The sequence below is a fragment of the Lineus longissimus genome, chromosome 5 (genome assembly GCF_910592395.1).
Source record: "Lineus longissimus chromosome 5, tnLinLong1.2, whole genome shotgun sequence".
NCBI lineage: Eukaryota > Metazoa > Nemertea > Pilidiophora > Heteronemertea > Lineidae > Lineus > Lineus longissimus.
In genome coordinates, this window is record NC_088312.1 from 22,007,926 (window position 1) to 22,032,056 (window position 24,131).

General features: G+C 44.5%; 2 protein-coding genes and 1 long non-coding RNA gene across 4 annotated transcripts in view; 1 reads left to right on the top strand and 2 right to left on the bottom strand.

Moving 5' to 3' along the window:
- The window catches only part of LOC135487928 (zinc finger protein 260-like), a 55,261-nt gene extending 31,339 nt beyond the window's left edge, over positions 1-23,922 (bottom strand). For both annotated transcript variants that reach the window (XM_064772220.1, XM_064772218.1), the window contains exon 1: positions 23,825-23,922. The gene's annotated coding sequence lies outside the window, so the exon portion shown is untranslated. The remainder of the gene's footprint in view (positions 1-23,824) is intronic.
- LOC135488611 (uncharacterized) lies at positions 7,677-9,350 on the bottom strand. Its single transcript, XM_064773256.1, has one exon. The coding sequence runs from the start codon at positions 9,348-9,350 to the stop codon at positions 7,677-7,679; it is 1,674 nt and encodes a 557-aa protein (XP_064629326.1).
- On the top strand, positions 20,790-22,919 carry LOC135487961 (uncharacterized). Its single transcript, XR_010446908.1, has 3 exons — positions 20,790-21,602; positions 21,789-21,895; positions 22,133-22,919. It is a non-coding gene; the product is annotated as an uncharacterized LOC135487961 (long non-coding RNA).
- Positions 23,923-24,131: the final 209 nt, after the last annotated feature.

The window sequence follows — 24,131 nt, forward strand, 5'->3', positions numbered from 1 at the left end:
TGGATGTCCCGAAGAGTCCCCTGTCATAGCACTGTGACTCCTCTGTTGGTTCACTAACTGAAGCCTACTGATATGAACCCTCACTAAGATCCCACCATGTCTGATGAATACAATTTTTCCATCTTGGCCAATGACTGTGCCAGGACCTTTCCACTCCGTATTGTCTGGCCTCCTGTAGTATACTTTGTCACCCATCTGGTACTTGTCACCTGTGTATGACCGTGTCTGCTTCTTCAGGGCTCTCCTTATCCTCTCAGAGCACTCAGTCTCTGTGAAAGCCTTCCTCGTTGCGTAGAGGGCTCCTAGGTGTTCTCCTACGACCTTGCTGGTGGTAGTCCCCTCCAGGGCTGGCAACTGGTTGGTAAGGTTTGCAGGTAGATTTGGATTTCTGCCGAACACCAGCTGGTATGCACTGAAGCCATGTACATTTATCATGCTATTCTTTGCATTGAGTGCCCATTTCAGTGCTGTCTCCCAACTGCAATTTCTGTCATGCTTTACCTTTAGCATTATGTTTGTTAGGACATGATTGTGCTTTTCTAAGAGGCCATTACTGAATGGCGCGTACGCGGCAGTTGTGATCACCTTTATGTTGAAATTCTCACACAAATCACGTGTCTCCGAATTAGAAAATTTTCCGCCATTGTCACTGAACAATGAAGTTGGGGGTCCAAAGATGCTAGTCCAATGGGATAGAAACTCTTGGACGAACACTTGAGGCAACTTCCTTCTGACAATTGCCCCAGCACTGAAACGAGTGAACTCATCAATGATATGTAAATACCAAATGTTCCTGTCTAGCTCATGCAGGTCAACAGCTACGGTTTGGTTGAAATCCGTCGCTAAAGGGAGGCCCACTGCTGGTTTGGGAGGTACTTTCCTATACAAGGCAAGTTTGGCAAGTTTCACACTCTTTGACAACATCCGTGAGCATTTGAAAAATTTCTGGATTCTTCATGCCTGCACTGATCAGTAACTTCTGCAATCTATCTGCAGAAGCATGCCCGAACTGCTTGTGAATCTTAATCAAATTTGCCTTTTGCCTTTGTGCATCCTGTAGTTCTGTCACCTGCATCACCTCTGTTTTGAGAGCTTCCTCCTCCATGATGAGCTGTTCCTGAAACAAGTCCGAGCCATTCTGTGTCACCAATACTTGATTTTCAACAAAACTAGCTTCCGCATCATGTGGTACTAACTCTATGCAATAGTGACCAGTAGAAGTTTGCAGTAGCTGCACAGGTTTACCAAACATCTTTGCAGTATCATTGCTTATGTCTAGTACTGTCTGCGCCCTTTTTAGAGCATCCTTGCTCAGAAGAAATGGTAACTTGCTATTTACTACTTCTGTCTGGATGTTGCATGCGGTGCCAGCAATTTGTGCTGGAATCTGAACACATTTAAGCGATTTGACCTGTTTCCCATCACCGAATCTGAACACTCTTGTACTATCCTTACACGTAATGCGCGACTGCTGATCTGTACCCAAGATGCTCTTGTAATTATCTAACCATTCTTGTCCACATACACTCCGTGTACATGCAGTATCGACTACTGCCGTCGAATATGCCTCGCACATGAACACTTCACTGGGGTCAGTGCCTTTTACAAACAAAGTTATATTACATTCCTCCTCATCTTTGCATTCCTTTATTTCCTCTCTGTGGGGGCAATCCTTTGCCCAATGAAAAACCGATTTACACACAGCGCACTTAGTACGATTTCCAAATCTATCGAGTGGGTTTGTTCCTCTGGGTACCTCACCTTTTTTATCGTTTCTACTACCAGCGTTGTAGTGTCCTGGGCCACGACCTGGTCCTTGATTCCTTCTCGTGTTGTTTGGAAATGATCTAGAATTAGACTGAGCATATGGAGCATTAGACTTGGTGTAACATGCATTCTCTGTTTTTACAGTAATGCCAGTGTCATCGCTTGAACTATTACTCGGAGATGTACCCCCAAAAATTCTTTTCAGCGCCGACTTCATGGAACTGAACTTCAAATCAGAGGCAGCAGTCAGCGCTAGTTGTCGATCTGTGTCCGAAAGTCCCGCACTGTCGAGTAATTTGAAACTGAGAACAGCATCAGGTAACGACATGTTTGATTTCTTACAGAGCTCATGTCTCCTCTCAAACTCTATGATAAACTCTGTCATAGTTTGCCCTTCTTGTTTGTGATACTTATCAAAACTGGTGTAGTGTTCATACGCCACATCTACTTTGTCCCTCAGGAAAATCTTATCCAACTCCTGCAGGAGCGTTTTCAGTCCTTTGCCATCTTTTTCACTTAGTTTCTCTACCTTGATTTCGACAGCTCGTGCACGGGCTTGACCTTGTAGTGTAAGGGCAACAGCTAGTGTCTGCTTTGTGTCAGCTAAATCAGTCATTGTTTGCCATGTAGCCAGTTCGTTTTTCCATGTTTCATAGTCCATCCCTGGGGTGAAAACTGGTGGGTTCTTGAAATTTGAAGCCGCCATCTTGGAATTTTATGTCACTGTTTGAAAGTCAAGAGATCCGTGAAATCCTGAATTGCTCTGCTACCATGAAAATATCTGAGTAACCACTCACTTTGTACTTCAGCTATGATCCCTTGTGGTACCTTGTAACTTATCTGCTTGTCCAGGCCGGCCAGATTCCCATTCCTTTGGATCACTTTAGTTGCTCACCGAGCTCCTTCTGTCTCACTGCACCATGTGCTTTTTCCCTCTCTACAGATCACAGGTGTTTGGTCTAACACTATGATCACTGCCACCAAAGTCATGGTGGTAAGGTCTACTAATTATCAAACTCATCTCTCTTCTTTTTGTTCTATTGTTCTCATCCTGCATTGTTCCCTTCGAATTACGTATTGTGACAAAAATCCCTCAAAAACTTGCAAAGTCAAACACAGGAAAAGTCTAGTCCATTATCTATAGGCGGACTTAACGAAACTAAAACGTCGAACGCATAAATAACATATTTACAAAGAATGTCTAGTCCCTTTCTTCAGGCGGGCTTAGAAAAGTTTCATTCCGGACAGCTTTCCGCTCTCCAGAACACTTAGCAACTTGAGAGCTGATGCTCCCCGTTTGGTAAGACAGTCCGCCAGCTGTTCACATGACTCCACCCACATGATCTCGTTCACTTGTTTGTTGTCCACATTCTCCTTAATCGCAGACAATTCTAATCTCAGTCTCTTTTCTGTTACTGACTTGTTGGAGTTGATTGCCTCAAATAAAGATTTGCAGTCAGTAACACATTTCAATGCCAATAGACGTGGATTTGCAACTCCATGTTGCAACTCACAGAACAACGTGGCCAGAAATATCCCTCGATCTATTCCGTCTGCCATCGAAAGTGTCTCAGCTGCTAGAGTGCTCCTTACCACTCTGCGTATTTTCTTGGAACTCCAGCAAAGAGGGTTACATACTCCATCCTTTCCCATCAAAAAGACCAATTGTCCTCCATGAGAACCATTATCTTCAGCATTTCCTAGTGATGCATCAGTGTATACAACGAGCTGCACATCCTCGTCTCCTAAGTACCTGAACCTTAGAGATACATGTTCTGATCTCACTCTCCTAATGATCTTGTTTGCTTCCAGCAAATCATTCACAGTGGCAGACTTCACGCGAGTTGCCAGCACTGCCGTATCGAATATTATATCAGGCCTTGTTTGACGTGCAATCCAGAGCAACTGCCCAATTATTGACCTCAAATGTTTCCGCTCTTCCTCGGCGACAGCAAAATCCTTTTGGAGTGATCGAGAGCTGCCTAACTGTATCGGTGTCAGACTAGAAGCAAAGCCCTCTTGGTTCACAAGAATGTCCCCATCTCTGTGTTGGACTTCCAAGCCAAGGTACTTAAAGGATTGCCTATCCTCTCTCCCCACATTTAGACTCTGCCTCAGCTGTTGAATTACTGACATCTCAAACTGTTTGGTGCCTCCCCATATGAAATCATCCACGTGAGCAGCCAACAGCCCAATCAGTTCTCCCTTACTATCCCGCCATGAGAACACGGCTGGACCCACTTTGGAGATTTTTCCTCCAGTTTCTATCATCACATCCTTCACTTTGTTGTACCAGCTAAGAGAAGCATCACTCAATCCATAGACGCACTTTTTCAGCCTCCAAACTTTTCCCGACACATTTGCTTCCTTGGGCGGTTTCACAAAGATGTCCCTCTCCAAACTATTTCCTTGAAGGAAGGCCGTCTTAATGTCCATTGAGTTTACCACCCACCTCCTCTGTGCGATCACAGCCATCACTATCCTCAAGGAATCGTTCCCACAAGTGGGGGAATCTGTTTGGTTTGCACCATGCTCCTCAAACCCCCGAGCTACAAGTCTGGCCTTGGGGATTATTCCGGCTTCCGTATCCTTTAAAGTCAGAACCCATTTCGTTGATACACACTTTTGTCCTTGGTCCTGCACTTCTGAATAGACCTGATGATTGCTCCAACTCGAAAGTTCCTTTTGTTTAGCTTCTTCAAAGTCCACATTTTGGGAAATCATCACTTCATCTGGGTCCCGTCCTTGTTTTTCATGTTCAACATCAACCAATTCTAGCCCATTAACCTTTTCCAAATCTACCGCCTCAGATCCACTATCTCCACCCAGGTACTGTATATTATACCAGTGTTTGTATTTTCCACCTGCTTTCCCAGCACGGCTAACAACTTTGGCTGTCATCCTTTCCTCCTTTTCATCGTGTTTGAAAGCGATATCTTGTCCAACTTTGATCCGATCAGTCCTAATCCCCGGGATTTGTCCCTGTGCTCCCTCCTCTTGATCCTGGTCTTGGTTTGGATGATCATCTCCGTGTTGGATCGGCGGCTGATCATCATCATCTCCTGTTGCTGGTTTCTGAGGCTGCTCATCCTTGCTTGATCGATCCTGTCTCTTTCTATCATTGTCCTTGTTCTCTGTTGGATGTCCCGAAGAGTCCCCTGTCATAGCACTGTGACTCCTCTGTTGGTTCACTAACTGAAGCCTACTGATATGAACCCTCACTAAGATCCCACCATGTCTGATGAATACAATTTTTCCATCTTGGCCAATGACTGTGCCAGGACCCTTCCACTCCGTATTGTCTGGCCTCCTGTAGTATACTTTGTCACCCATCTGGTACTTGTCACCTGTGTATGACCGTGTCTGCTTCTTCAGGGCTCTCCTTATCCTCTCAGAGCACTCAGTCTCTGTGAAAGCCTTCCTCGTTGCGTAGAGGGCTCCTAGGTGTTCTCCTACGACCTTGCTGGTGGTAGTCCCCTCCAGGGCTGGCAACTGGTTGGTAAGGTTTGCAGGTAGATTTGGATTTCTGCCGAACACCATTTGGTATGCACTGAAGCCATGTACATTTATCATGCTATTCTTTGCATTGAGTGCCCATTTCAGTGCTGTCTCCCAACTGCAATTTCTGTCATGCTTTACCTTTAGCATTATGTTTGTTAGGACATGATTGTGCTTTTCTAAGAGGCCATTACTGAATGGCGCGTACGCGGCAGTTGTGATCACCTTTATGTTGAAATTCTCACACAAATCACGTGTCTCCGAATTAGAAAATTCTCCGCCATTGTCACTGAACAATGAAGTTGGGGGTCCAAAGATGCTTATCCAACGGGATAGAAACTCTTGGACGAACACTTGAGGCAACTTCCTTTTGACAATTGCCCCAGCACTGAAACGAGTGAACTCATCAATGATATGTAAATACCAAATGTTCCTGTCTAGCTCATGCAGGTCAACAGCTACGGTTTGGTTGAAATCCGTCGCTAAAGGGAGGCCCACTGCTGGTTTGGGAGGTACTTTCCTATACATTTGGCAAGTTTCACACTCTTTGACAACATCCGTCAGCATTTGAAAAATTTCTGGATTCTTCATGCCTGCACTGATCAGTAACTTCTGCAATCTATCTGCAGAAGCATGCCCGAACTGCTTGTGAATCTTAATCAAATTTGCCTTTTGCCTTTGTGCATCCTGTAGTTCTGTCACCTGCATCACCTCTGTTTTGAGAGCTTCCTCCTCCATGATGAGCTGTTCCTGAAACAAGTCCGAGCCATTCTGTGTCACCAATACTTGATTTTCAACAAAACTAGCTTCCGCATCATGTGGTACTAACTCTATGCAATAGTGACCAGTAGAAGTTTGCAGTAGCTGCACAGGTTTACCAAACATCTTTACAGTATCATTGCTTATGTCTAGTACTGTCTGCGCCCTTTTTAGAGCATCCTTGCTCAGAAGAAGTGGTAACTTGCTATTTACTACTTCTGTCTGGATGTTGCATGCGGTGCCAGCAATTTGTGCTGGAATCTGAACACATTTAAGCGATTTGACCTGTTTCCCATCACCGAATCTGAACACTCTTGTACTATCCTTACACGTAATGCGCGACTGCTGATCTGTACCCAAGATGCTCTTGTAATTATCTAACCATTCTTGTCCACATACACTCCGTGTACATGCAGTATCGACTACTGCCGTCGAATATGCCTCGCACATGAACACTTCACTGGGGTCAGTGCCTTTTACAAACAAAGTTATATTACATTCCTCCTCATCTTTGCATTCCTTTATTTCCTCTCTGTGGGGGCAATCCTTTGCCCAATGAAAAACCGATTTACACACAGCGCACTTAGTACGATTTCCGAATCTATCGAGTGGGTTTGTTCCTCTGGGTACCTCACCTTTTTTATCGTTTCTACTACCAGCGTTGTAGTGTCCTGGGCCACGACCTGGTCCTTGATTCCTTCTTGTGTTGTTTGGAAATGATCTAGAATTAGACTGAGCATATGGAGCATTAGACTTGGTGTAACATGCATTCTCTGTTTTTACAGTAATGCCAGTGTCATCGCTTGAACTATTACTCGGAGATGTACCCCCAAAAATTCTTTTCAGCGCCGACTTCATGGAACTGAACTTCAAATCAGAGGCAGCAGTCAGCGCTAGTTGTCGATCTGTGTCCGAAAGTCCCGCACTGTCGAGTAATTTGAAACTGAGAACAGCATCAGGTAACGACATGTTTGATTTCTTACAGAGCTCATGTCTCCTCTCAAACTCTATGATAAACTCTGTCATAGTTTGCCCTTCTTGTTTGTGATACTTATCAAAACTGGTGTAGTGTTCATACGCCACATCTACTTTGTCCCTTAGGAAAATCTTATCCAACTCCTGCAGGAGCGTTTTCAGTCCTTTGCCATCTTTTTCACTTAGTTTCTCTACCTTGATTTCGACAGCTCGTGCACGGGCTTGACCTTGTAGTGTAAGGGCAACAGCTAGTGCCTGCTTTGTGTCAGCTAAATCAGTCATTGTTTGCCATATAGTTAGTTTGTTTTTCCATGTTTCATAGTCCATCCCTGGGGTGAAAACTGGTGGGTTCTTGAAATTTGAAGCCGCCATCTTGGAATTTTATGTCACTGTTTGAAAGTCAAGAGATCCGTGAAATCCTGAATTGCTCTGCTACCATGAAAATATCTGAGTAACCACTCACTTTGTACTTCAGCTATGATCCCTTGTGGTACCTTGTAACTTATCTGCTTGTCCGGGCCGGCCAGATTCCCATTCCTTTGGATCACTTTAGTTGCTCACCGAGCTCCTTCTGTCTCACTGCACCATGTGCTTTTTCCCTCTCTACAGATCACGGGTGTTTGGTCTAACACTATGATCACTGCCACCAAAGTCATGGTGGTAAGGTCTACTAATTATCAGCAACCTGTCTCAAACCATAGGTTTCCTGATGCCACTCTTCCCTTTGGTAATACTCCTTGCAACTGTTCCTTGGGATTTGCCAATGACCTGATGCACGTGATGCATCTTTCCTGTGTCATGTGTGCTAGCTGCGTCCCATGTATTATCCAGTAACGCTTTCTCAGCAGGTACAGTAGTGTCCTCGGTGGTGCATGAGTGAAAGCAACGTGATAATACCGAGCCACTACTACAGACAGATGGTGTTTCTGAGGCAAGATCAGTTGATGCTTCTCCGAGTAAGGTAGGTTACTCTCCGTTAGTCGTCCTCCGACTCTGAGTGAGCCAGCTCCGTCCACAAATGGCTGTAATTTGTGCAGCTGCGTTTTCTTCATTTTTGGTCCCACCTTTCCAATCTTGCCTATCTCCTCCTTGTAGACTGATTGCTGCACGTAAGAGACAATTGCTATTTCAGCACTCGTAATCTCCTTGACTGTTATCGGTCCCTTCAGTCCTGTGTACTCCTGGATTCGCTTCCCACACTTCGTCTGTAGGCACCACGTCTTGAATCGCAGCAACCATGCAGTCGACAACCTCAACTTGGTCCAATCGGAGTGAGGCTCGACCATTTTCATGAATGTCCCATCCTGGTCCTCAGCTATGTCCATCCTCTCTACTGCTGCAACTGTCACATCCCTCTTGAACTCAGGGTAATCATCTGGAAGCTCCTCCATAGCTGGACATACTGGCCATGCCTCTGGTGGACCCCATAAAAACTCTGGTCCATTGTAGAACTGTCCATACTCAAAAAACTTGTCCATGTCGAGTCCTCTACTGCATATGTCTGCAATATTCATTGTACCTGGGACATGTCTCATGTTGACTTTTAGTTCCTCTGCCGTGTCTCTGATTTCTTGTAACCGGTTGGCGCAGTAAGGTTTAAATCTTCTGCTATGATTTTTTAGCATAGCTAGCACAGCGGTGCTATCGACCCACTGATAGATCGAGTCCCAGTGCACATCCGACTCATTCACGACGAATCTGATCGCTCCCATCGATAGAAGGGCTGCCTGCAATTCTATTCGAGGTATTGTCTTCTTCTTCGCCGGTGTTACTAGCGTCTTGGCCAATACAAAGCTGACATGAATCTTTCCTTCACTGTTGACATGATAAGCGAACAGTACGTAGCCGTATCCCGATTCCGATCCATCGGACATTACATGTAGCTGTCTTGACTTGATCTCTCCGAATCCTTTTGGGACAATGTAGCGCGGTCTCTTAACTTCAGACAGCTTTGAGATGGACTCCAGCCACCTTTCTATCTCCTCAGCATCCCCTGGTACCAGCGGATCATCCCATCCACTCCCATTTCTGGTATTCCTCTGCAAGATCTGTTTAGGTTTCAACGTTACCGGGGCAATGCTGCCCTCTGGATCGAACAGCGATGCAATATGTCCTAGGAGGCCTCGTCTTGTCAAAGGCCTGTCTTTCTTCCTTGTCTTGAACATGAAGCTGTCATCTTGAATTTCCCAGCTTACACCAAGGACTCTCTCCTGGGTGCCAATCTCTCCTCCTGAGATGTCTAAATCCAGCTCCTTCACAGACTTTGCCCGTCTATCCTCTGGAATCAACTGCATCAATTCTGCTGAGTTTGTGACCGATTTTGCCAGCTCGAATCCTCCTATGTCATACATATCGAAGATGTTCTTCACTATGATATGGCTATCTCCTTTTTCATCGATCGGATTATGTCATCAACATAGGAATGTCTCAGTCCTGTTTTGATGACTTCAGGGTGAAACTGATCAGCATTGTCCTTGCAGGTTCTTTTCATGGCGTAGCCTGCATTCCCCGGTGAGTGCGTCCCGCCGAAGAAATTATGCAGTAGCTGGTATTCCTCGACATCACCGTTGATATCATCATCTACGAACCACAAGAATCGCAGTAAGTTCCAATTTTCTCTAGGGACAAACACCTGGTTAAACATACAATTAATGTCTGCTTGGAATGCGATTTCTCCGCCCATCCTGAATCTGAGGAGGACAGCTAGGAGCGAGTTTATCTGATCCTCTCCACTGTAGATATGATCATTCAGGCATGAATTCTCATATTTGGCTGCTGCATCCCAAACAAGTCTCAATTTGCCTGGTTTGGCCTCATGGTACACGTGGTGGAATGGCACGTAATTCACCACATCCTCAGTCTTGATTTCATCCTTGGGTATTCTCCGAATGTATCCCTTGTTTCTATAGTCAGCAAATAACTCCTGGTATGCCTCCAACTCCGTCTTCTCTGATGTAGGGGCAACTGTCTTCCCCTTGGACAGTTCGATTTTAATGACATTAGGCGTTTCCGTGCTAATTCTCTATTGTTTGGCATTGTATCAGCAGTCTCTATGAGCGGGATTGGATTGTAGTAGTGTCCATCACAACGATATGTCCCATCTTCGAGAATCTTTCTGACCTTGAGGTCATCTGCAGAAATTGGCTTTTCGAATTCATACTTAGTCCCTGCATACTCGAACTCAGCTAACTGCATTAGCTTCTCACTCAGATTCTTTTCCAGAGATACAAAGTTGCAATCCAACTTGCCATGTGGGATTCCACCGAGCAATGTCCAGCCCCATTTGTACCTGACTGCCACTGGATCCCCTCTCGATTCTCCTGGTCTCCACTCCTATTGCTGGTGTACTTCTGGTACATTGCTACCAATGAGTATCTTTACTCTATCAGTGGGCGTCGCCGAGATCTGCAGCTCTGATAGATGGCTGTACCATTTCCATACTTCCTTGCTGGGGATATGTCGGTTACCCATGGGCAATTTCTCCCATGAATATACCTCGTTCAATCTGATCGGCTCCTCGGTACCATCTGCACTTGAAATGTCCAACTCGACGACAGTACTGAGTCCTGACTGAGTCCCATGCAAAGTGTTCAATGAAATGTTTTCATCCGCTGGTTCTATCGCAAGATCAAACAGCAAGCTTTTCTCCATGAAACATGCACTAGAGTACGAGTCTATACCGGCCCAGGTCCTGACTTCCTTTCCTGATACAGGCGATTTCACAACTACAGGAAAAGCTGGAAAGTATACTTTCTGATCCTGTGCACCCTCAACATGTGTACACATGTTTTCTAAAGTCTCACAAGGTTTTTCATCGAAATGGAGAAGTGTGTGATGCTTTCGCGATGCTCTGCAATCCTTCACCTTGCATTCCTTTGGCAAAGGGCACTTTGACACAAGGCTGTGATCGAGTTTCTTATCTGCATTCAGACAGTAATAGCATAGCTTCTCACCTTTTATGATCTCGTGTCGCTCCTTCCATGGTTTGGCTTTCAGCATGCGACATTCCCAAATTTGATGACCAGCTTTTGAGCATACAACACATTTCTGATTGTAACCAATGTTATTGTTAGTGTCCCTTTTCAGGGTGTCCTTTTCCTTGGAACCATGAGTACTGGTACTCCTATTCTCTCCTTTTACGGTACTAGTCGTAAAGACTGATTGAGACTTGGATTTAGTCCAACTCCCCGATGCATTACTCCTCGCAGCATATCTATTGAAATTCTGAACACTACCGCCAGTGGGGGTAGTGCTAGCAGTACCACTGGCTCGTTTATCTAGAAGTACAGCAAACTGACTGTCATTCATTTGTAACGCCAGCTCCTTCACAAAATCGACAACATGTTTGAATCTGACATCCTGACTCCCAGATTCGCGAACCTTTGCAAATCTCCTGAGCCACCCCCTCCTATCGTGTAGTGGTAGTTTAGCCACTACATCTACTAGATAACCAGGATGGTCCAGCGCACTTTCCTTTCCAATGCTTCTCATTGAGAGGTATGCAGTTTCAAACAATTCTGCATACTTTCTCAGTTCCTGCCTCTCACCCAGCTTGATGTCTGACACACCTCTCAGTCTCTTGTGAAACTCCTGTGTTATCAGATGCGATTGTCCGAATTGTCGCCAGAGTTCATGAGTGGCCACTTGATAGGCATCCTCAGGTGGCAGCATATCGTATTTGGAAATAACCTCAGCTGCTCTACCAGTACAATACTTCCTTAAGTTCTGATATCGTTCACACAAATTGTCAGTCCTTCCTTCAACATTCGACTTGAATGCATTTTTGAACCTAGGGAAGTCCAATGGATCCCCAGAGAATCCTTTCATGTCTGGTTTGGGTAATTCCAGACGTGTCTGCAGCAGCCTCAAATGATCTACTACTGCATTCAAACCATCATTCTTGCCATGCACTGACTTTGTACATGACTGATCCTGAACACTATTAGTATGAAGATTACTGGCCTGGGTAGGCCTAAGTTCCTGAGCTCCTTGTCTCGAGCCAATAGGATCCTCATCCTTGACATGTAAATGACGACTAGTAGCCTGAGTGGGCCTACCTTCCTGACGTTCCTGAGTAGGCCTATCCTCTACTCCCTGGCGAACTGTGAGTCCCTTGTCCAACCTAAGAGTTGAATCCCGACTATCCACGTCCACTCTTTGCCTCTTCACGAGCCCATCCATTGCTTTCTGGTGACTCTCTGTGGCAGGCCTATGCAGCTGATCCTTCATGATGTTTTCACGATCCCGTCGTTCCCCTTTTACCAGTGAGAAATCCTCGAATCGATCCATCATATTATCCACCATTTTATCGAACTGATCAGCTACTTCAGCTTCAGTCTCCTTTACAGCGACATCCACGTGCTCTCGTTCAGGCTTAGGCTTATTGCGAACACGCTCACGGTCTAAGCTTAGACCATCAGCTCCATGACACACCAAATCTGGATCCTCGATCTGAACCTCACCATCAAAATCTCCAGCCCTAGAGTCAGCATCGTCATCACTATCCAAACCGATCTCCTCCGCCTGGATGCGAGTCTCGATATCAAATAGTCTCTGCCATCGTTCCTCCTCGATGGCGTCTTCCTCCTGTTGTAGAAGCCATTTTTTACGTTCATGATCAGCTTGCAGATCAAGTCTTTTCTTACGTTTGGCTGCCTCATGCTCCGCCCGTTTGGCCTCTACCTCAGCCAAGTGGCATTGTAGATATGCTAGGAATGATACACACTATTCATTCCGATTCCAACTTGTATGGATTTTCTCTCTGATTTAAATTCACAGATTGAATCTTGATTTCTTCAAACAATTGAACACATATGGTTCAGAACCACATCCTAGAAAAAGCAATATCTAATTAACTGTCTGCAGTATTAAAGCTGTGTATGCACTGGTTGTGCATATTGAGTCCTTTTGCGAATCTATACGACGGTTCCTGGACTACTTTACAGTAGTTGAATGGTTGCGATTATCGACATTCAGGACACACAGGAGCGTACAGTAATCACAGGAAAATATCTATTCTGCCTCCTTGCGTGATTCTGCGGGTGCGTCTTCCAGGAGGCAAATCTTGTTCACCGGTCTCTGGTAAGTTCCTCTTGCTGTCCTCAGGGTTACTTTCCGCACCTGATTGTCCGCTTCTGATTGCTCTGCTTCGACAATTACTGCTGTAGGATAGCGGCCTCTGTGAGATGATATCATTTCATCACACATCATTACCAGATCTCCCTTCTGGAAGTTACGCTGTTTGGTAATGGCTTTTGTCTTCTCCTGTAGAGATGTGACATATTCGCTCCTGAACCTTGCCCAGAACTCATTGACGAGTGCTTGTACCTGACGGTACCTGTTTCTGACGATCAAATCCTTCTCAAAGAAGACTCCTGGTGGGTGTGCCTCGGCAGGTTCTGGATTTATGATCATGTTGGGTGTGATTGGTAACGGATCCTGTGCACTTTCACTGATTGCGCACAGCGGACGGCTATTGTACAGAAATTCGCACTCTGTAACAATGGTTGCCAACTGATCCTCGGTAGTCACTTGCCCATGCAATGTATCTAGCAAGACCTTGCGCAGTGTTCGAAAAGGTCTCTCGAATAGTCCGTTTCTGTTGGATGCTTTTGGCACGTTTGGCACCCACTCGATTTCTTTCTCCTTCATATAATGATCTACTCCAGAAGCATTATAGAGTTCCTGTAGCTCGTTTAACTCCCGTATTCCAGCTGCAAAAGTTCCAGCATTGTCGGTGATCAACTTCTTTGGCCTAGATCTTCTAGCTAAGAATCGTCTCATGGCATTCAAGAATGATGGTACAGTCATATCCACCATCATCTCGAAATGCACCGCCTTGACTGTGAATGAGACAAGTCCAATCACGTAGCATTTCACCTGGCTTCGCAACCTGTCTCAAACCATAGGTTTCCTGATGCCACTCTTCCCTTTGGTAATACTCCTTGCAACTGTTCCTCGGGATTTGCCAATGACCTGATGCACGTGATGCATCTTTCCTGTGTCATGTGTGCTAGCTGCGTCCCATGTATTATCCAGTAACGCTTTCTCAGCAGGTACAGTAGTGTCCTCGGTGGTGCATGAGTGAAAGCAACGTGATAATACCGAGCCACTACTACAGACAGATGGTGTTTCTGAGGCAAGATCAGTTGATGCTTCTCCGAGTAAGGTAGGTTACTCTCCGTTAGTCGTCCTCCGACTCTGAGTGAGCCAGCTCCGTCCACAAATGGCTGTAATTTGTGCAGCTGCGTTTTCTTCATTTTTGGTCCCACCTTTCCAATCTTGCCTATCTTCTCCTTGTAGACTGATTGCTACACGTAAGAGACAATTGCTATTTCAGCACTCGTAATCTCCTTGACTGTTATCGGTCCCTTCAGTCCTGTGTACTCCTGGATTCGCTTCCCACACTTCGTCTGTAGGCACCATGTCTTGAATCGCAGCAACCATGCAGTCGACAACCTCAACTTGGTCCAATCGAAGTGACGCTCGACCATTTTCATGAGTGTCCCATCCTGGTCCTCAGCTATGTCCATCCTCTCTACTGCTGCAACTGTCACATCCCTCTTGAACTCAGGGTAATCATCTGGAAGCTCCTCCATAGCTGGACATACTGGCCATGCCTCTGGTGGACCCCATAAAAACTCTGGTCCATTGTAGAACTGTCCATACTCTAAAAACTTGTCCATGTCGAGTCCTCTACTGCATATGTCTGCAATATTCATTGTACCTGGGACATGTCTCATGTTGACTTTTAGTTCCTCTGCCGTGTCTCTGATTTCTTGTAACCGGTTGGCGCAGTAAGGTTTAAATCTTCTGCTATGATTTTTTAGCATAGCTAGCACAGCGGTGCAATCGACCCACTGATATATCGAGTCCCAGTGCACATCCGACTCATTCACGACGAATCTGATCGCTCTCATCGATAGAAGGGCTGCCTGCAATTCTATTCGAGGTATTGTCTTCTTCTTCCCCGGTGTTACTAGCGACTTGGCCAATACAAAGCTGACATGAATCTTTCCTTCACTGTTGACATGATAAGCGAACAGTACGTAGCCGTATCCCGATTCCGATCCATCGGACATTGCATGTAGCTGTCTTGACTTGATCTCTCCGAATCCTTTTGGGACAATGTAGCGCGGTCTCTTAACTTCAGACAGCTTTGAGATGGACTCCAGCCACCTTTCTATCTCCTCAGCATCCCCTGGTGGCAGCGGATCATCCCATCCACTCCCATTTCTGGTATTCCTCTGCAAGATCTGTTTAGGTTTCAACGTTACCGGGGCAATGCTGCCCTCTGGATCGAACAGCGATGCAATGTGTCCTAGGAGGCCTCGTCTTGTCAAAGGCCTGTCTTTCTTCCTTGTCTTGAACATGAAGCTGTCATCTTGAATTTCCCAGCTTACACCAAGGACTCTCTCCTGGGTGCCAATCTCTCCTCCTGTGATGTCTAAATCTCCTTCACAGACTTTGCCCGTCTATCCTCTGGAATCAACTGCAACAATTCTGCTGAGTTTGTGACCGATTTTGCCAGCTCGAATCCTCCTATGTCATACATATCGAAGATGTTCTTCACTATGATCTTGGCTATCTCCATTTTCATCGATCGGATTATGTCATCAACATAGGAATGTCTCAGTCTTGTTTTGATGACTTCAGGGTGAAACTGATCAGCATTGTCCTTGCAGGTTCTTTTCATGGCGTAGCCTGCATTCCCCGGTGAGTGCGTCCCGCCGAAGAAATTATGCAGTAGCTGGTATTCCTCGACATCACCGTTGATGTATGTATGTATGTATATACCATATATATAAATTTAAGCGCCCTTTTCAGATTATTATCCGTTCAAAGGCGCTTTTACAATATTAATAACATTGTCGAAAAAGATGAGTCTTTAGCATCGTCTGAAATGATGCAAGGCTCCTTGCTTGCCTGACCTCAAAAGGGAGCGCATTCCACAGAACAGCAGCGGAGAAAGAGAAGCAACGCTCTCCATATTTGCTCCGGGCCCTTGGAACTTCCAGTCTGTTGTCATCAGCTGACCGAAGGTCTCTGCCTGGCCTATAGATATTAACTAGGCTTGACAGGTAACCCGGGGCTGTTCCATGCACACACTTGAAAACGTGCATGAGGATTTTATAGTTCAGAGGGATATCATCATCTACGAACCACAAGAATCGCAGTAAGTTCCAATTTTCTCTAGGGACAAACACCTGGTTAAACATACAATTAATGTCTGCTTGGAATGCGATTTCTCCGCCCATCCTGAATCTGAGGAGGACAGCTAGGAGCGAGTTTATCTGATCCTCTCCACTGTAGATATGATCATTCAGGCATGAATTTTCATATTTGGCTGCTGCGTCCCAGACAAGTCTCAATTTGCCTGGTTTGGCCTCATGGTACACGTGGTGGAATGGCACGTAATTCACCACATCCTCAGTCTTGATTTCATCCTTGGGTATTCTCCGAATGTATCCCTTGTTTCTATAGTCAGCAAATAACTCCTGGTATGCCTCCAACTCCGTCTTCTCTGATGTAGGGGCAACTGTCTTCCCCTTGGACAGTTTGATTTTAATGACATTTGGCATTTCCGTGCTAATTCTCTATTGTTTGGCATTGTATCAGCAGTCTCAATGAGCGGGATTGGAATGTAGTAGTGTCCTTCTCAACGATATGTCCCATCTTCGAGAATCTTTCTGACCTTGAGGTCATCAGCAGAAATTGGCTTTTCGAATTCATACTTAGTCCCTGCATACTCGAACTCAGCTAACTGCATTAGCTTCTCACTCAGATTCTTTTCCAGAGATACAAAGTTGGAATACAACTTGCCATGTGGGATTCCACCGAGCAATGTCCAGCCCCATTTGTACCTGACTGCCACTGGATCCCCTCTCGATTCTCCTGGTCTCCACTCCAATTGCTGGTGTACTTCTGGTACATTGCTACCAACGAGTATCTTTACTCTATCAGTGGGCGTCGCCGAGATCTGCAGCTCTGATAGATGCCTGTACCGTTTCCATACTTCCTTGCTGGGGATATGTCGGTTACCCATGGGCAATTTCTCCCATGAATATACCTCGTTCAATCTGATCGGCTCCTCGGTACCATCTGCACTTGAAATGTCCAACTCGACGACAGTACTGAGTCCTGACTGAGTCCCATGCAAAGTGTTCAATGAAATGTTTTCATCCGCTGGTTCTATCGCAAGATCAAACAGCAAGCTTTTCTCCATGAAACATGCACTAGAGTACGAGTCAATACCGGCCCAGGTCCTGACTTCCTTTCCTGATACAGGCGATTTCACAACTACAGGAAAAGCTGGAAAGTATACTTTCTGATCCTGTGCACCCTCAGCATGTGTACACATGTTTTCTAAAGTCTCACAAGGTTTTTCATCGAAATGGAGAAGTGTGTGATGCTTTCGCGATGCTCTGCAATCCTTCAACTTGCATTCCTTTGGCAAAGGGCACTTTGACACAAGGCTGTGATCGAGTTTCTTATCTGCATTCAGACAGTTATAGCATAGCTTCTCACCTTTTAAGTTTTATGATCTCGTGTCGCTCCTTCCATGGTTTGGCTTTCAGCATGCGACATTCCCAAATTTGATGACCAGCTTTTGAGCATACAACACATTTCTGATTGTAACCAATGTTATTGTTAGTGTCCCTTTTCAGGGTGTCCTTTTCCTTGGAACCATGAGTACTGGTACTCCTATTCTCTCCTTTTACGGTACTAGTCGTAAAGACTGATTTAGACTTGGATTTAGTCCAACTCCCCGATGCATTACTCCTCGCAGCATATCTATTGAAATTCTGAACACTACCGCCAGTGGGGGTAGTGCTAGCAGTACCACTGGCTCGTTTATCTAGAAGTACAGCAAACTGACTGTCATTCATTTGTAACGCCAGCTCCTTCACAAAATCGACAACATGTTTGAATCTGACATCCTGACTCCCAGATTCGCGAACCTTTGCAGCTCTCCTGAGCCACCCCCTCCTATCGTGTAGTGGTAGTTTAGCCACTACATCTACTAGATAACCAGGATGGTCCAGCGCACTTTCCTTTCCAATGCTTCTCATTGAGAGGTATGCAGTTTCTAACAATTCTGCATACTTTCTCAGTTCCTGCCTCTCACCCAGCTTGATGTCTGACACACCTCTCAGTCTCTTGTGAAACTCCTGTGTTATCAGATGCGATTGTCCGAATTGTCGCCAGAGTTCATGAGTGGCCACTTGATAGGCATCCTCAGGTGGCAGCATATCGTATTTGGAAATAACCTCAGCTGCTCTACCAGTACAATACTTCCTTAAGTTCTGATATCGTTCACACAAATTGTCAGTCCTTCCTTCAACATTCGACTTGAATGCATTTTTGAACCTAGGGAAGTCCAATGGATCCCCAGAGAATCCTTTCATGTCTGGTTTGGGTAATTCTAGACGTGTCTGCAGCAGCCTCAAATGATCTACTACTGCATTCAAACCATCATTCTTGCCATGCACTGACTTTGTACATGACTGATCATGAACACTATTAGTATGAAGAAGATTACTGGCCTGGGTAGGCCTAAGTTCCTGAGCTCCTTGTCTCGAGCCAATAGGATCCTCATCCTTGACATGTAAATGACGACTAGTAGCCTGAGTGGGCCTACCTTCCTGACGTTCCTGAGTAGGCCTATCCTCTACTCCCTGGCGAACTGTGAGTCCCTTGTCCAACCTAAGAGTTGAATCCCGACTATCCACGTCCGCTCTTTGCCTCTTCACGAGCCCATCCATTGCTTTCTGGTGACTCTCTGTGGCAGGCCTATGCAGCTGATCCTTCACGATGTTTTCACGATCCCGTCGTTCCCCTTTTACCAGTGAGAAATCCTCGAATCGATCCATCATATTATCCACCATTTTATCGAACTGATCAGCTACTTCAGCTTCAGTCTCCTTTACAGCGACATCCACGTGCTCTCGTTCAGGCTTAGGCTTATTGCGAACACGCTCACGGTCTAAGCTTAGACCATCAACTCCAGGACACACCAAATCTGGATCCTCGATCTGAACCTCACCATCAAAATCTCCAGCCCTAGAGTCAGCATCGTCATCACTATCCAAACCGATCTCCTCCGCCTGGATGCGAGTCTCGATATCAAATAGTCTCTGCCATATTTCCTCCTCGATGGCGTCTTCCTCCTGTTGTAGAAGCCATTGTTTACGTTCATGATCAGCTTGCAGATCAAGTCTTTTCTTACGTTTGGCTGCCTCATGCTCAACCCGTTTGGCCTCTACCTCAGCCCAGTGCCTGGCAAGTTGCAGTGCTCTGCGTCTACCATGCTTACTGCTCCCTTTACTCAAGACACTAGGTGCGTGGCCCATGTACTTGCCACTGCGTGACCCCACGTGCATCTCCTGTGCATTGTCATTATCATTATCGGCCATCTTGTTTACCTTTTTGGTCAAATTTATCGACTGTAGATTTCAGTTCCGTCCTCTTGCTTCTCAGCTTGATCTTATTAACGACGCTCATGTAATTATCGTATATTGTCTTTTAATCACATAAAGAGGTCGATAAATGTGTTGCGACCCCGCTTTCGAACATTACAAGACATTTTTATCATAACTAACAACAAATCTGATTCTGTCTTCGAGGACAACATGCGTGGGATAAACTCTCACAGTCCAATTCCGAAGACGCCGTATGCACATCCAGTCGGTCTTGTCTTCGAGACTCCCGAAACATACAAAGGTAAGTGTCTACATCCTGTATTTATCAGCAAGTTTTAACATAACTTGCCAAGGATCAGAGATTTTTCAGTGAGATTTAAGACATCTTGCTAGGCATCAGATTTATCAGCGAGATTTAAGATATCTTGCTATTGATCGGTATAATTGCATGATTTTAGATTCTCATATTTTTAAGGTTCAAGAAGTCTACAGGAATACAAGCTTGGAGAGGACAGGTTGCAGATCTTGGATTTTCATGGACTTGGGGATGACTACGAATGATTGTAGTTGAGGTAGGTCAAGGTAGGTGTCTAGATCCTGTATTTATCAGCAAGTTGTAACATAACTTGCCAAGGATCAGAGATTTTTCAGTGAGATTTAAGACATCTTGCTAGGCATCAGATTTATCAGCAAGATTTAAGATATCTTGCTAGTGATCGGTATAATTGCATGATTTCAGATTCTCATATTTTTAAGGTTCAAGAAGTCTACAGGAATACAAGCTTGGAGAGGACAGGTTGCAGATCTTGGATTTTCATGGACTTTGGGATGACTACGAATGATTGTAGTTGAGGTAGGTCAAGGTAGGTGTCTAGATCCTGTATTTATCAGCAAGTTTTAGCATAACCTGCCAAGGATCAGAGATTTTTCAGTGAGATTTAAGACATCTTGCTAGGCATCAGATTTATCAGCGAGATTTAAGATATCTTGCTAGTGATCGGTATAATTGCATGATTTCAGATTCTCATATTTTTAAGGTTCAAGAAGTCTATTGGAATACAAGCTTGGAGAGGACAGGTTGCAGATCTTGGATTTTCATGGACTTGGGGATGACTACGAATGATTGTAGTTGAGGTAGGTCAAGGTAGGTGTCTCGATCCTGTATTTATCAGCAAGTTTTAGCATAACCTGCCAAGGATCAGAGATTTTTCAGTGAGATTTAAGACATCTTGCTAGGCATCAGATTTATCAGCGAGATTTAAGATATCTTGCTAGTGATCGGTATAATTTTGCATGATTTCAGATTCTCATATTTTTAAGGTTCAAGAAGTCTATAGGAATACAATCTTGGAGAGGACAGGTTGCAGATCTTGGATTTTCATGGACTTGGGGATGACTACGAATGAATGATTGTAGTTGAGGTAGGTCAAGGTAGGTGTCTAGATCCTGTATTTATCAGCAAGTTTTAGCATAACTTGCCAAGGATCAGAGATTTTTCAGAGCGATTTAAGACATCTTGCTAGGCATCAGATTATCAGCGAGATTTAAGATATCTTGCTAGTGATCGGTATAATTGCATGATTTCAGATTCTCATATTTTTAAGATTCAAGAAGTCTACAGGAATACAGGGAAGTAGGCTGTTATGGATATCAGATAGTGGTCTCCCTGGCATCTGCTTGCAATTTTTGTTGACACTCCACCACGATCTCAAGGACCTGGCTTTATCAATGATATGTCCGCAAGGGGAGAGCGGGGGAAGGGTGGCAGAGCCAGTCACCCCCGTGGGAGCAAGATTCCTGAAAGGATGTCTTTGGAAAGGGAAGCATTTGTTTGCCATTAAACACAAGATTGAGGACAGGTTGCGGATCTTGGATTTTCATGGACTAGGGGATGACTATGAATGATTGAAGTTGAGATAGGTCAAGGAGATGTCTTGATCCCGTATTTTTCAGTTGGTTTTAAGATAACTTGCTAAGGATCAGAGATTTTTCAGCGAGATTTAAGACATCTTGCCAGGCATCAGATTTATCAGCAAGATTTGAGATATCTTGCTAGTGATCGGTATAACTGCATGATTTCAGATTCTCATATTTTTAAGGTTCAAGAAGTCTACAGGAATACAAGCTTGGAGAGGACAGGTTGCAGATCTTGGATTTTCATGGACTTGGGGATGACTTGAGGTAGGTCAAGGCTAAGATCTCACGATCCCGTATTTATCAGCAAGTTTTAGCATAACCTGCCAAGGATCAGAGATTTTTCAGCGAGATTTAAGACATCTTGCCAGGCATCAGATTTATCAGCAAGATTTGAGATATCTTGCTAGTGATCGGTATAACTGCATGATTTCAGATTCTCATATTTTTAAGGTTCAAGAAGTCTACAGGAATACAAGCTTGGAGAGGACTGGTTGCGGATCTTGGATTTTCATGGACTTGGGGATGACTTTGAATGATTGTAGTTGAGATAGGTCAAGGTAGGTGTCTCGATCCTTGGATCAGCTTGGACACTGAATGATACACAGTCTGGTTTTTTTCGATGCCATTGATTGATTATGTGATTGAAGTAAGATGCCTTTTTGCTACGCCACCTATACATTCAAGAACATCGAAAGGAGGAATCAACAAGAATGTACAGAGGAGATTTCCTGCCAAGTCTTGCTGAGGATTCTGTTATGAATTGATTGTGTCATTCTCATTGTAATATTTTAAAGGTACAACAAGCCCTGATCAGGATACGCTGAAAACTACCGACGAGTGTCAAATCACTTCCGTAAGGGAGAAACTTAATGAACGAACTCTCCGCGCTTACACCAACGCGTCACATTGATACAGAGCAGGATGATGCTCTTGTTTCAGTAAATGTAATGTAATGTAATGCAACGCTACAATTTGTTAGGCAAAATGTTTGTTCAAAATTGTGATTTATCAACATGTTTGAAGATCACCTGTATGTATATCACCTGTATGTAGATCACCTGTATGTATTTGACAATGCAATACCGCACATAATCTTGCACTGTGGCCCAGTGTGTTTTGTACCTTTGAAACTAATGTAATTCAAACCTTTCAAGCCTGAATGCTCTTGGGACCCCTTTCCCGTTCTCAAATAGTCTGTGTACTATTTGAATTAAATTAGCTGCTAAAGTCAATTGATAAATTTATCATTCAATACAGTGTCATCTTCCTTAGCCCCGTCTAGGCATATAAATCTTCTATCAATTTCAGTTGTTTTTTAATATTTTTGTCGCGATATCTTTTTGAATTTACAGTTTTTTTCCTTTAGTGGTACATGTTGGTCATTTTAGCTAGATTAGAGGTGGGTTAGGCCTACGAGGTTCTGATAGCAGTTTATTTCATGACTGGCAGTTAGTGCCGTCATCCGTAGCCACTTCTAGTGTAGCCGTTAGTGATAGGATGGAGACCAGCGAGTTTAGTAGGTGTAGGCGCAACGTATCTAAGGTTAGACACTCACTGGTCTTTATCTCCAGGAAGATGACACACTCGGGGGGGGGGGGGGGGGGGTTACCATGGCCAAGCTGAAATACAACCTTCTCACTCGAACTTGGACCCAGTTGTTCGGTTTCATTGGGAAAGTTTTATATCAGATTTTAACTCTTTGAACGTAAACCGATGCTCGGTGATCATGCTGTGTCATTTAGCACAGGGCTTGAAAGGTTTAAAACATTCATCTCTCATAAAAAGTGTGAGTTTATGGTCATGGCCTGCAAAGGCAATCGCTTTTTTGCACCTGTTTTTTCTTGTTTATAAAATGTAAAAAGTATGATGTAAATAATGAAGTAAAAAATGTATTATTTAATAAGAAAATAGACTCATTTAAGTTATTTATATATTTTGTTATGGTTCAATGAATATGTAGTTACAGGCCCCCACTGTAAACCCACCCAGGAGCTGTCCAGGCGTTCAATATGGTGGCACCAGCAGAATCTGTCATAAGCACTGTCCCCTACTGTAAATCCACCCAGGAGCTGTCCAAGCGTTCAATATGGTGGCACCAGCAGAACCTGTCCTAAGCACTGTCCCCTACTGTAAACCCACCCAGGTGCTGTCCAAGCGTTCAATAATGGCGGCACCTTGTACTCGCCTGTTCAAGGGCCTCACTAGCCAGTGAAACAAGGTCCACTTTGCCCCCCCCCCCTCAATGGTTCTATGGACAGAAGCCATTTCTGAGGATAGTGCCATCTTCTGTGACCTAGGGACCGAGTCACCACCCTCGGCTCAGTTTGGCTTCATTAGACAAGATACGTCCACTCCGTGGGGAGTTTAGCCTATTTTTGCGAGTGCCAATATTCTTGGTTCATATTCATTAATTCAAAGATGTTTCTTCCATCTTATTCATTATTGATGAAAAATAACTTTTCTGAGATTTCCTCGTATGTCCATACCTTGACTCGTCAACTCTCCTTCATCTTCACACCAACGTTAATTTACTAATATCCCAGAAGATATGAAAATGAACAATTTGATTATTGTCGGTTTTTAGTCTTTCTCATCCGGATATCGATAGTATTTTGGTTGTTGATGTCGTGAAGATTTAAATTCCAATCGAACGCGCTAGTTGTAAAACTTTACATTGTAATAAAGTCTTCTACTTGGTCATCACTGTTTCCTGAGTCAATAAATAAAGACTTATGGATCAATTCGTCCTTCGTACAGAAGTAACGATAAGTTAGTTGAGAAAAACTGTTATTT